The 13,129-nt window shown below is 43.8% G+C and overlaps 1 protein-coding gene across 3 annotated transcripts in view; it reads left to right on the top strand.

The window, feature by feature from the left end:
* YIPF1 (Yip1 domain family member 1) overlaps window positions 1-13,129 on the top strand; it is a 42,955-nt gene that overhangs the window by 5,050 nt on the left and 24,776 nt on the right. For all 3 annotated transcript variants that reach the window (XM_008074261.2, XM_021707101.1, XM_021707102.1), the window contains exons 3-6: window positions 1,213-1,376; window positions 3,192-3,272; window positions 3,511-3,598; window positions 12,948-13,064. In XM_008074261.2, the coding sequence (XP_008072452.1) occupies window positions 1,213-1,376; window positions 3,192-3,272; window positions 3,511-3,598; window positions 12,948-13,064 (450 nt within the window). The remainder of the gene's footprint in view (window positions 1-1,212; window positions 1,377-3,191; window positions 3,273-3,510; window positions 3,599-12,947; window positions 13,065-13,129) is intronic.

Below are 13,129 nucleotides of genomic sequence, written 5' to 3'. Positions count from 1 at the left end.
TATTTTTTATTATAGAGACGAGGTCTCACCAAGTTGCCTGGGCTGGTCTTGAACCCGTGGGCTCAGGCAGTCCACTCGCCTCAGCCTCTCAAAGTGCTGGGATTACAGACTGAACCACTGAACCCGGCCTGGTATTTTTGTTTTTTTTGTAGAGATAAGGTCTCACTGTGTTGCCCAGACTAGTCTCAATCTCCTGGCTTCAAGCAAGCCTCCCAAAGTACTGGGATTACAGACATGAGCCACTGTGCCCGACCTCAAAAAGCTTTCTTTACACAGACATTTCTTGTGTGTTTGTGATAAAATTTGCATTAATAGAATATGATCCTATATTTCACATAAGTGATCATCTTAGAGACTGTTATAATATGAAAAATCTTTTAAAAATAATCCTCAGTAGACAAAGCAGGATACAGAATTGTTTATTTTGTATTATCACATCCTAGATCAGTACATGGCACACTGTAGGCATGTGGTAAATATTTGTTGAATACATGATCATCGCTGGCATGAATCTCCCTATGCAAACAAAAAGAGCCATATTAAAATGTTAATAGTCAGGCTTTATGTGATGGGATTAAAAGTGATTTTCATTCTATGATTTCCACTTTTATTTTTGTCCCCATGTTTTCTATAGTGAGTACAAGGACTTTTTGGAAAAAGTAGCTGTCATTAAAATTTTTTGAACTTGAATCAAAGAAGAGATGTTCAGGACTCTATTCAAGTTAATATTATATATTACTTAAGTAATAATCCTAACTCTCCCAAAATTCTTTAAAATAAATATTATTCTCTCCATTGTATAGATGAGAACACTGAGGGTTAGAGAGATTAAATTATTGAGGTTCATATAATTAGTAAACTAAGCCAGGACTAAAATCTGGGTCTGACTCCAAATTCTATTGTCTTCATAATCATTTTTCTATATCAAATTGATGAGATTTTCAAATGAAATTTTTCTTCAAATTTTTTGTAGAGATAAGGTCTTGCTATGTTGACCAGCTGGTCTTGAGCTCCTGGACTCCCAAAGTGCTGGGATTACAGGCATGAGCCATGGTGCCTGACCCAGATGAGATTTTTTTTTTCAAAGTTTTTGCCATTTGTATCAGGATCGGTAGCAAAATTGAGGTTGTAACAGCTTGTTGTTCAATGAAAAATGTAGGATTTCTAGTGTGTGTAAGTTCTCTGAGGCCCTTATGCTCTAATTGATTTCAGAATTTGGTGATGTAGCCACTTCTCTAGCAGCAAACCCAAATGCCACCACGATAAGCATTGAGGATCCTGATGAAACCCCAAAACATCTGCCAGGACCCCCAAGAGGCTCAGGGAGAGAAGAGGATGATGAGTTGCTGGGAAATGATGACTCTGACAAAACTGAGGTTTGAACTTGTCTTTGAATTTTAAAAACTTTTTAAAGATTATTCATGCATTTATTCATGACCGTATGCCAGATACAGTGCCAGGTAGTGACAGCACAAAGGTACATGATACGTGGCCTCTGCCTTGGTGAGAGAAACAGGCAAACAGACCACTGTTGTCCATGGGAAGTGCAATGGAGGAGGGGAGCCCTGGAGAGCTGGAGCAGAGAGACTGGTTTATGGAACTTGGGGTTCTGTGTTCAGTGTCTTGTAACATCAGAATGGGAGAGAATCTTCCATTGCAGACTTTTTCCCAAGATGATAATGTTGTCCTTGGTATGCAGGAAAGACAGCACTTGAATACCTCCAGGAACAGACTGTTCACTACCATGCGAGGCAGTTGCTGCCACTGTTGGACTTTAGTTATGAAAATGCTTTCCTTTATAATGAGCAAAAATATTTGCATAGAGCACCTGTCCTTGTCCTGCAAAGCTGCGCAGAGGCCACCCATGCCTCTTGCTGTGTGAGTCCTCTTCACACATCTTCAGATATCTGAAGGTGGCAGTGCCCATTCCTGGCATAGGGCCCCCATTCTGCCACCTAAGAGCTGTGCTGTTGTTGGGATAGGCATGGCCTTAGGTACTGCTTTTAAATGGAAAGTTGGGGGGTTTTGTGTGTTTGTTTTTGGGTTTTTTGAGTCAAAATCTCATTCTATCGCCCAGGCTGGAGTGCAGTAGCACTATCACAGCTCACCACAGGCTTGACCTCCTGGGCTCAGGTGATCCTTATGCCTCAGCCTTCCAAGTAGCTGGGACTACAGGTGTGCACTACCATGCCTGGCTAATTATTTTATTTTATTTTATTTTATTTTATTTATTTATTTATTTTTGAGTTGGAGTCTCACTCCGTCACCCATACTGGAGTGCCGTGGCACGCTCCCAGCCACCGCAGCCTCAACCTGCTGGGCTCCGGCGATCCTTCTACCTCAGTCTTCCAAGTAGCCGGAACTGCAGGCACGCACTACCATGCCCGGCTAATTTTTTGATTTATTGGAGAGATGAGGTCTCGCCAAGTTGCCCAGGCGGGTGTCAAACCCGCAGGCTCAGGCAATTCACTCACCTCAGCCTCCCAAGGCGCGGGATTACAGGCTGAGCCACCGAGCCTGGCTTATTTTATTTTTTATAGTGACAGGGTTCCATTATGTTGCTCAGGCTGGTTGCAAATTCCGGGACTCAAGCGATCCTCCTGACTGGGCCTCCCAAAGTCCTGGGATTACAGGTGTGAGCCACTGTTCCTGGATGGATTTTTTTTTTTTGGTCAAAGTGGTAATATTTGTAGTATTGTAGAGTGAGTCAGTCAGTATAACAGGTTTTTGAGGAGTCAAGTGGCAATAGTAGGAAGGACCTTGGATGAATAGAGGAGGAAAGATAGTTATACTAACTGCCTTTTCTGTGTGTGTGTGTATATATATTATTGTACATAATACAGATTCTGTATCCTTTTGACTTTAACTTTCCCTATAATCCTTTGAGGTAGATCTTGTTAGCTGTACTTCTTAGATAAGGGAACTAAGCCTGAGGGGTGTCTCATGATTTGCCAAAGTTCCTGCCAGTGGAGGGACCAGGATTTGACCCCTTTGGTGTGACTTCAAAACTGATGCCTGTCCTTATATCAGGCTGAGGGTCGGGAGTGGGCTATTGCAGAGTAGATTATTGAAGAGCTTGTTGTTGCACGTGTTTTGGTCTTGCACCAGATCAGCTCCCTCTACCCCCTTCCACACAGCTGGAATTAAGAAATTGCTTCTGTGTTCATTATGTTTTATTTTACCTCTGACAGTTACTTGCTGGACAGAAGAAAAGCTCCCCCTTCTGGACATTTGAATATTATCAGACATTCTTTGATGTGGACACTTACCAGGTTTGTAAACCAATTTCACCTTTCCTTTGACATGTAATGAAGACGTGTTTCTTCTATGGTTAAACAGTCAAATAATTTGAAAACCTTTATATACTGGAAATGGTCATACAGAAGTAAAGGGTTGTTAGCATTTGAAAATGGTATCATAAAAGCTCTCATAACTGAGTTTCAATTTTGTTTTTGTTGAATTTATTAAACTTAAATTCTTCAGTACAATTACTACTATGTTGTTTTCCAGGTCTTTGACAGAATTAAAGGGTCTCTTCTGCCAATACCCGGAAAAAACTTTGTGAGGTTATATATTCGCAGCAATCCAGATCTCTACGGTATGTTTAGTGCCAATTTGATTATTTACCTTATTTCAGTTGAGGTTGGATGAGTGTGAGGGTTGCCTGGAAAGTTGGAGAATTGCTCTGTTGGTGGGGCATGCAGTGTTTTATTGGACTCCTCTGAGTCAGTAGCAACCCTTGCAAGGAGTTTTGGGGAAAATGCAATTATGTGTTATAGTAATGCCATGATTACAAGTACTTTAAATTAGTCTCCAAATGACATCACAAACTTGAGACACATTAAGCTGCTTTGACTAGGAGAAGATTGTTGATTTTCATTTATTCATTTGTGCTTATCTCCATGCTGGGCACTAATAAGGTACTCAACAGATGTTAGTTCTCATTCTTTGTCCTCTTTAGGGCTAGGGACTATGGCCTATCTCCTTTGGTGATAGGGGAAAAGGTCTTCTTACTCTTTTTTCACTGATGTGCTGAGTTCCAACTCTGCCCTCAGATGAGTTGGCTCCCTCTGGGATTTGGTCACCAACACTGGAAGTCTGAAGCAGGGTTGGGCCAGGAGTGGCTGTCATCCCTGACCTCGCTACTGTCTGAGATAAACCCGGAAGTCCACCCAGTGCTCCTGAGGAAAGGGCCCCAACAGCAGTGGCCTGTGTTTGAGAGAGAGTTCTGTCTGCTTGCTTGGTGCCATATTGGAGACTTTGTGTATTTGGTCATATCTCGTTCTTGCCACGACCCTTTGCAAAGTATCCCTACTTTTCACATGAGGAAGCTGAGGCTCAGTGAGGTTCACTGATACATATGCTCAATCCTAAATGATAAGTAGTAAAGCAGTTATACATGTTGATTCTAACCATGGGCTCTGTGGAATTCCCAGAACTCCAGAGAGTCTGGGTATGAAAGCCATCGCGTTGGCCCATGCCTCTAATCTGAAGGTTGTCAGTGTGGTTTCTCTGTCTGGCTGCCTCATTCATTCTAACTTCTATCCTGAGAACTTCTTGAGGGGCAGGCTCTGCATCTCAGTAATCCATATCTTCAGTGCCTGGCAGAGGTCTTGGCACAGAGCAGTTGTTCAGTTGTGCCAGGCCTTGTACTAGATGCTGAGGAGGAGATGGGCCATGGTCCCTACCCCCAAGGAGGACGAAGAGCAAGAACTAACATCTGTTGAGTACCTTATTAGTGCCCAGCATGGAGATAAGCACAATTCTGGTATTTTACGCTCTTTTATTTCCACACTCCAAGGTAGCCTTATCTCACAAAAGAGAAAAGTGAACCTTGAGGAGGGTTACTTGCCCACAGTCACAGAGTTAGCAATGATAACAATAATAGCAAACATACATATATAATGCTTATTATGTGCCAGGCACTGTTATTAGGGCAGGACCTATATTAACTCACTCAGCCCTTATGATAACTCCAACTTTATGAGGCAGGTACTATTATTATCCCCATTTTATGGAAGAGGACGCTGAGTCACACAGAGGTCCAGTAACTTGCCTACAATCATACAGCAAATGGGTGCCGAGCTCAGTTTTCCAGTTAACACCGTACCCCATAATCCATATTCTTCACCACCATGCTGTGTTTTGCCCCTCATGACAAAGCAGGGTTTGAACCCAGAGCTTGCTGCTTTTCCATGATACCAGTAACCTCACTAGCTCAGAAACATGGTTAAAGAACAAGGTGTGGCAGGGCTCAGTGGCTCAGCCTGTAATCCAAGCACTTTGGGAGGCCGAGGTGAGTCGATTGCCTGAGCTTGTGGGTTCAAGACCAGCCCAGGTAACTTGGCAAGACCTCGTTTCTACAATAAATAAAAAATTAGCCGGGCGTGGAGTACGCACCTGTAGTTCCAGCTACAGTTACTTGGAAGACTGAAGCAGAAGGATCGTTAGAGCCCAGCAGATCGACACTGGGGTGACTGTGAGTGTGCCACGACACTCCAGCCTGGGCGACAGAGTGAGACTCCAACTCAAAAAAAAAAGAACAGGGTGCAATAGTATATAGCAGAGAGGGTGAGACCTTGTGGGATGTTTGAATGATGGCAGTCAGGGAAAAAAAGGTGACAGTCTGCAGAGTGAAAGGACAAGTTTGACGACTTTGACACAATTCAGCTAAAATGTAAAGTTTCTAAATAGCAAGCTAAACCATAAGCAAAGTAAAAAAAAAAAAACAAAAAAAACTGCAGACCAGGGGAAATATTTGCAATGCACATAACCATCAAAAGATGAAAGCAAGAATATATGTAGAACGCCTACAATTTCAAGAATAAAACAAGCAAGTTTGGGGAAAATGGGCAATTTACAGAAGAGAAAACCCAAATGGCTAGTCAATATATGAAAAGATGCTTAGACCCCCCGAAGTGAGGGAAATGAAAACTAAAATAAGGTATTTATTCATGTCCATTATTTTAGCAAATATATACCAGTTGGCTTATTTTCATTCATTCAACTAATTCACCAAATATTGAGCTCTTATTGTTCTAGGTCCTGGAGATACAGCAGTGATGAAAACAGACAAAAATCTCTACCCTTAGGCAGTTTATAATCAAAATAGTTTAACAATAAGAAAGAAACATAAAATATATACTTTTCTAGTAATGAAAGCTAAGATGGAAATTGAAAAACAGAGGAAGGTCATGAAATGTTTGTGCAGGTGAGTGAATTTGAAGTTTTGTTTTTTTTTGAGTTGGAGTCTCAGTCTGTCACTCAATGGTACAGCTCCCGGCCACCGCAGCCTTGACCTGCTGGGCTCCAGCAATCCTTCCACCTCAGCCTTCCAAGTAGCTGGAACTACAGGTGCACGCTACCATGCCCGACTAATTTCTGATTTATTGTAGCGACAAGATCTCGCCAAGTTGCCTGGGTGGGTCTTGAACCAGCGGGCTCAGGCAGTTCACTCGCCTTGGCCTCCCAAAGTGCTCGTATTACAGACTGATTTTGGAGTTTTGAAAAGGTGAATTTTGAGAAAAGACTTGAAGGAAATGGGTTTGATTCATGTAGATAAGAGCATTTGAAGCAGAGGGATCAGCAAGTGCAAAAGCTCTGAGGCAGGAGCTAGTCTGGTATGTTCAAAGAACAGCGAGGAGACTTGTGTGACTGGACAAGTGGGAGCAAAAGGCCAAGTCTGGAATGAAGTCAGAGAGAGAACTTGCGGGGGCAGATTGTGTAAGGTTCTGTAAGTCACAGGGAGGACTTGGGCTCTTACTTGAGAGGCTGTTGGAGGGTTTGGGCAGAGCAAGGACATACTCCAAGTCAGATTTCATAAACATTGTTGCTTAGTGTTGTCAAGAGTGTGGGGCATTGGGGACTTTTGTATAAGGGGGGGACCCCAAAAATTGGAATTATCTTTTGGAGGGCAGGCCCCTTGTAGTACAGGCTTTCTTCACTAGGTAAGTGTTCTAGGAACCCATTGGCATCAGTGTACCAGTTAGTGTTGTTGTGAGAGGTTGCGTTCGGTTTCAGTGAGTTTTTTTTTTTTTTGAGTTGGAGTCTTACTCTGTCACCCAGACTGGAGTGCAGTGGCCGCTCCCGGCCACCGCAGCCTCAACCTGCTCCTGCGATCCTTCCGCCTCAGCCTTCCGAGTAGCCGGAATTACAGGCATGCGCTACCACGCCTGGCTGATTTTTTGATTTATTGTAGAGATGAGGTCTCGCTGCCCAGGCGGGTCTCGAACCTGCGGGCTCAGGCAATCCACTCACCTCAGCCTCCCAATGGCGCAGGATTACAGGCTGAGCCACCGAGCCTGGCTAGTTTTTTGTTTTTTGTTTTGAATTGGAGTCTCTGTTGCCTAGGCTGGAGTACTGTGGCACACTCATGGCCACCCCAGCATCAACTTGCAGGGCTCTGGTGATCCTTCCACCTCAGCCTTCCAAGTAGCCAGAACTACAGGCGCATGCTACCACACCTGGCTAATTTTATTTATTGTAGAGATGAGGTCTCACCAAGTTGCCCAGGCTGGTCTCGAATCCGTGGACTCAGGCAGATGACTTGCCTCAGCCTCCCAAAGTGCTGGGATTACAGGCTGAGCCACCAAGCCCAGCCTTCAGTGAATTTTTTTTGGAGAGTCTTTCAATGCATTTGCCTGTTTCATGATGAGTGATTTACATAAGCAACCTGTCCACATCACACTGAGTGTTCAGCATTTTTGACCAAAAATGGTATGACCCCCATACCCCACCCTCACTATTCACCGAATCTCACCCTGAGCAACTGTTTTTAGTTTCTGCTATGAAGAAAGTCCTCAAAGGAAAATGTCTTGCCAATGTGGAAGAGGTGAAACCAGAAGCACTAAAAGGCATCAAAACTGATGAGTTCAAAAACTGTCTTGAGCAGTGGAACAAAGTGTCTTGATAGGTGCATTGCATCAAACGAGGAGTACTTTGAAGGTGACTGAAGTTTAAACATGCATGCATAAATACGAAATTTTTTGTAAATAAATTTCGAGTTTTTTTGGGTCCCCCCTTGTAATGCTGGTGGATATGTACCTGATAAGCAAATTGGAGCAGTTTGAAGGTGTTCATACTGTACAGTTCAGCAGTTTCACTCCTAGTTATATATTTTTTAGAGAAACACATGTATGGGGTGACATATAGAACAATATTATTCACTGCAACAGTTTTATTTGTAATAGCAAATATTTAGAACCAAGAAATCCATTAGCAGGAGAATAGATAAGTAAGTTGTGTGTCTTCCTGTGTGGAATTCCATCATATTTTAAAATGAAAGAACCTTAAGAGCATCAACATGGATAAATCTCAGAACAATGGCACATGGAAGAAAGGCATGTTGTAGAAGGATATGACTAGCATGATGCCATTAAAAAGACTTTAAACTGGCTAATAGGCATATCAGTGTTTGTGTTCTTATTCTTGGTGCCTTACTGTAGGTTAGAATATTTCATAATATAAACGGGCATAAGATGAAATTCTGATTATAAATGTAAACTAAATTAAAGCTCTCTGTCGCCCTCACCCCATGATAAGAGTAGAGATTTGGCAGAAAAGAGGGAGAAGACAGAGCAATGTGGCCGGTCCTGGGGTATGTGGTCTTGTATGTCTCTGGAGCCCAGGCTTTCTGTGGGGGCAGCTGGAGAGGTTACAGAGCCCAGATCTTCATGGTGGGCTTTTTATAGCAGCTAAGCAATTTGGATTTTGACCTTAAGCAGTGGAGGTTCATTGGAGGACTGAAACAGGGAAGAGAGATGATGTTACTGCAAAGGTGGCAAGAATGCTAAGGATTGGGAAAGTTTTCTTCCCGAGGATTAGCATTGGGCCAGATGGCAAGAGTGGGTAGGCAGGTGTTGATGATTTTTCAGGTCACCTGAAAATATCGTTCCTCCTGCTATTTCTATGCCAGCGTTGTTAGGAGACTCAGGGCATGGGGCAGCCCGAGGATGCTGGACAAGTCTTTAAATCAGAATACAAATTTTCTCATACCAGGCTTCTTCTTTTTTTTTTCCTTTTTTTTTTTTTTTTTTGAGTCAGTCTCACTCCGTTGCCCAGGCTGGAGTGCAGTGGCATACTCACTGCCACCCCAGCGTCGACTTGCTGGGCTCTGGTGATCCTTTTGCCTCAGCCTTCCAAGTAGCCAGAACTACAGGCGTGCACTACCACACCCATCTAATTTTTTTGGTTTATTGTAGAGACAAGGTCTCACCAAGTTGCCTGGACTGCTCTGGAACCCGCAGGCTCAGGCAATCCACTCATCTTTTTTTTCTCTTAAGAGACAGGGTCTGGCTGGGCTTGGTGGCTCAGCCTGTAATCCTAGCACTTTGGGAGACCGAGGCTAATGGATTGCCTGAGTCTGCAGGTTCAAGACCAACCCAGTAACTTGGTGAGACCCCTTGTCTCTACAATAAAAATAAAAAATTAGCCGGGCGTGGTAGCATGTGTCTGTAGTTCTGGCTACTTGAAAGGTTGAAGTGGAAGGAGCCTAGTAGGTCAACTCTGGGGTGGCCGTGAGTGTGCCACTGCCCTCCATCCTGGTCAACAGAGTGAGACTCCAACTCAGGAAAAAAAAGAGACAGGGTCTTGCTCTGTCACCCAGGCTGGAGTGCAGTAGCTGTATTCACAGGTGCAATCATAGCTCACTGTAAACCCTGAACTCCCAAGCTCAAGCAATCCTCCTGCCTCAGCCTCCCAGTAGCTGGGACTATAGGCTCACGCCATTGCACCTGACTCCCAGGCTTTCTTTACCCTCAGGATAAATTTCTAACTCAACAGCGCTTCTAAAACCCTTTATGATCTGACCCTGGCCTGTCCTTCCAATTTCTGACTACTCCCATTCTCAAAATCCCTGAGCCTCGAGCTGTTTTCTCTTGCTTCTGGGTTTCTTCTCTGCTGTTGCATCTGCCTGTGCCACACTTCTCTTCTCTTCTGTCTTCACTTGGCAAACTCCTGCTCCTCTTTGGATTTCAACTTAGACACCACTTTCTCTAGGCTTGGTGCCCTCCCTGTGTGCTCCCATAGGTACCCTGTACCTCCCTCTGGGATTAGTTGTTTTATTGACCACCACCCCAGTGTGCCTGAGCATACTAGAAGTAGTCACGGTGTCTCTGTTGCACATCCTTGCGTCTCTAGCTCCGGACCCAGAGGGTAGTGGGAACTTGGTAAACAATGGCTGAAAGAGTTTGATGGCCTTGACTTTCTAGTTATATGGGTATTGTAAATTAGTATTTGGGCCACTTGTGGTCATAAGCTTGGATGGTCTCAGCCCATCTCTAATACATGGTCAGTTTTGTTCATTCAGTAAAACTTTTTGATGGTGGGGGTTTTGTGGGGTTTTTGTTTGTTTGCATCTCTTATGTGGTAGGCACTCAGAATAGTACGGTGAGGCTTAGTCCCTACGGCAGTCTAGTGAGTAAACAGGCAATCTGTGGAAAGCTGATATTGGTGACTTTTTGGCACATCCCTGTTGGATTGCTTGTGTTTCCTTTACCACCTGCGGGAGCCAGTGCTTGGCTGTGGAAAGTACTAATCCATTTCTGCTAGTCATCTCTCCTGGTACAGTATTCATCTTAATTTTGTGATATGTGGAGGTACCTGAAACTATCCCAAAAGGTGTTACAAAATATTAGTGAAATTGAAAAATGAAATTCATAAAGTGTATTAACATTCAGTTTAAAAATTGTATTTGTTCTGCATAGTACTTTTTCTTTTCTTTTTTGTTTTTGTTTTTTTTTGAGTTGGAGTCTCACTCCTTTGCCCAGGCTGGAGTGCAGTGGCATGCACGTTCATGGCTACCCCACTGTTGACCTGCTAGGCTCACGCGATCCTTCTGCCTCAGCCTTCCGAGTAGCTGGAACTAAAGGCATGTGCTACCGTGTCCAGCTAATTTTTCTTGATTTATTATAGAGATGAGGTCTCACCAAGTTGCCCAGGCTGTTCTTGAACCTGTGAGCTCAAGTGGTCCACTCACCTTGGCCTCCCAAAGTGCTGGGATTACAGGCACATAATACTCTTTCTAGGTAAGGTGAAACAAGGATAGTATTCATGAAATTAGGGAAGTGATGCAAGAGATTTGTAAAGCGCCGTGCATGCATGCAGTCGGTAGAACAGAAGAATCATGATGGCAGAATCTCAGCTACACAGAAGTGAAAATAGGAAGGTGCACAGCAGGGTATATATATATATATGCGTGCCATCATCTATAAAATGCACACAACACACACACATTTGCTCATACATGAATAGAATCTTTCTGGAAGGATTTGCCAGACACTGGTTACTTGGGTGAGCTTTGGGGAGGGGAGATGAGAACCAGGACACAGAGAGGTTGGGAAGCTTGCTGTTCTCTGTTCCAACACTGAACTGTGTGCATGTGTTACTTTTCTGTCAAAAAGGAAGGAAGCCTTAAACATCCACACACACTCAAACACAACCTTGGTGAACAGGTGGATTAGATAGACTCCGTCCTCAGGTGTCCTGCTTGCCCTGCTTCTCACTCTGCAGAAGGACTTGTCTGACTTATTTTTCTCTGACATCAACACTTGGTAGTTAGATAAGGGAAGTCATCTTTGCTTCGTGTAATCTGACAAAAGGTTTAACAGAATGCCTATTAATTTTTTTGTGTGTGAGACCCTTCAATAAAAGAAGCTATACACAAATCAGTGTTTTTATTCACCTCATTGTGGAAAATGTTTTGGTGTTTGGATTTGAATTCCCCCTACCCCGTCTTTAAGGCAGCTAATTACTGAGTTGTGTTTTTTTTTTTACATTTTTTGCAGGATTTATTGAGAGGACAGAAAAACTCCCACAGTGGGAGGGGACCTAGGGGGTTGCCCTTGAGTTGTGTTTTGACTTTTTTTTTGAGTCATGGTCTTACTCTGTCTTCCAGGCTAGAGTACAGTGACACCATCATGACTCATCAAAGCCTCAACCTCCTGGGCTCAGATGATCCTTCCTCCTCAGTCTGAGAGTAGCTGGGATTCCAGGTATGAGCCACCACACCTGGCTAATTTTTAAAAAATATTTTTGTAGAGACAAGGTTTTACTATGTTGCCCAGGCTAGTCTTGAACTCCTAGACTCAGGCAATCCTCCTGTCTCAGCATCCCAAAGTGCTGGGATTCCATGTGTGAGCTACCACACCCTGCCTCTTTCGACCTTTCAAAAAAGAAAATTCTCTGCTGGGCATGGTGACTCAAGTTTGTAATCCCAGCACTTTGGGAGGACAACATGAGAGGATTGCCTGAGCCTAGGGGTTTGAGACCAACCCAGGCAACTTGGCGAGACCTCATCTCTACAGTATTTCAAGAAATTAGCCAGGTGTGGTAGCATGGGCCTTTAGTTCTGGCTGCTTGGAAGGCTAAGGTGGAAGGTTCGCCAGAGCCTAGCAGGTAGACGCTGGGGTGGCCATGAGCGTGCCATTGCACTCCAGCCTGGGCGAAGGAGTGAGACTCCAACTCAAAAAAAAGAAAATTCTAGCTGGGTTCGGTGGCTCCGCCGCACTTTGGGAGGCTGAAGTGAGTGGATTGCCTGAGCCCGCGGGTTTGAGTCCCGCCTGGGCAACTTTGCGAGACCTCGTCTCTACAATAAATAAAAAAAAAATCAGCCGGGCATGGTAGTGCATGCCTGTAGTTCCAGCTACTCAGAAGGCTGAGGTATAAGGATCACCGGAGTCCAGTGGGTCCAGGCTGCAGTGGACGGGAGTGGCCACTGCACTCCAGTCTGGGCGACAGAGTGAGACTCCAACTCAAAAAAATAAAAAAGATAAAATAAATAAACAAATAAATAAATAATAAAATTCTTACTCTACAAGTGTTGGTTGCGTCTAAAAAATTCATTTTCCCTTGTTAACATGAATAGGGAGGGAGGTAAGAAATCATTCTGTAAGAGTCCAAAGACTTGTGCTTCATCGTCTTGCTTCTGAATGTTCTGGTTTTCTCTGCAGGCCCCTTTTGGATATGTGCCACGTTGGTCTTTGCCATAGCAATTAGTGGGAATCTTTCCAACTTCCTGATCCATCTGGGAGAAAAGACATACCATTATGTGCCTGAATTCCGAAAAGGTTGGTAAATAGTTTGACTCATTTGGAATGCTGTCAGTTTCCAACCAAGAGTTCCTTTTACCCCT

This window comes from Carlito syrichta, unplaced genomic scaffold (assembly GCF_000164805.1).
Source record: "Carlito syrichta isolate Samal-C Ts95f unplaced genomic scaffold, Tarsius_syrichta-2.0.1 Scaffold316384, whole genome shotgun sequence".
Lineage (NCBI taxonomy): Eukaryota > Metazoa > Chordata > Mammalia > Primates > Tarsiidae > Carlito > Carlito syrichta.
This window is presented reverse-complemented; position numbering and strand designations above follow the sequence as displayed.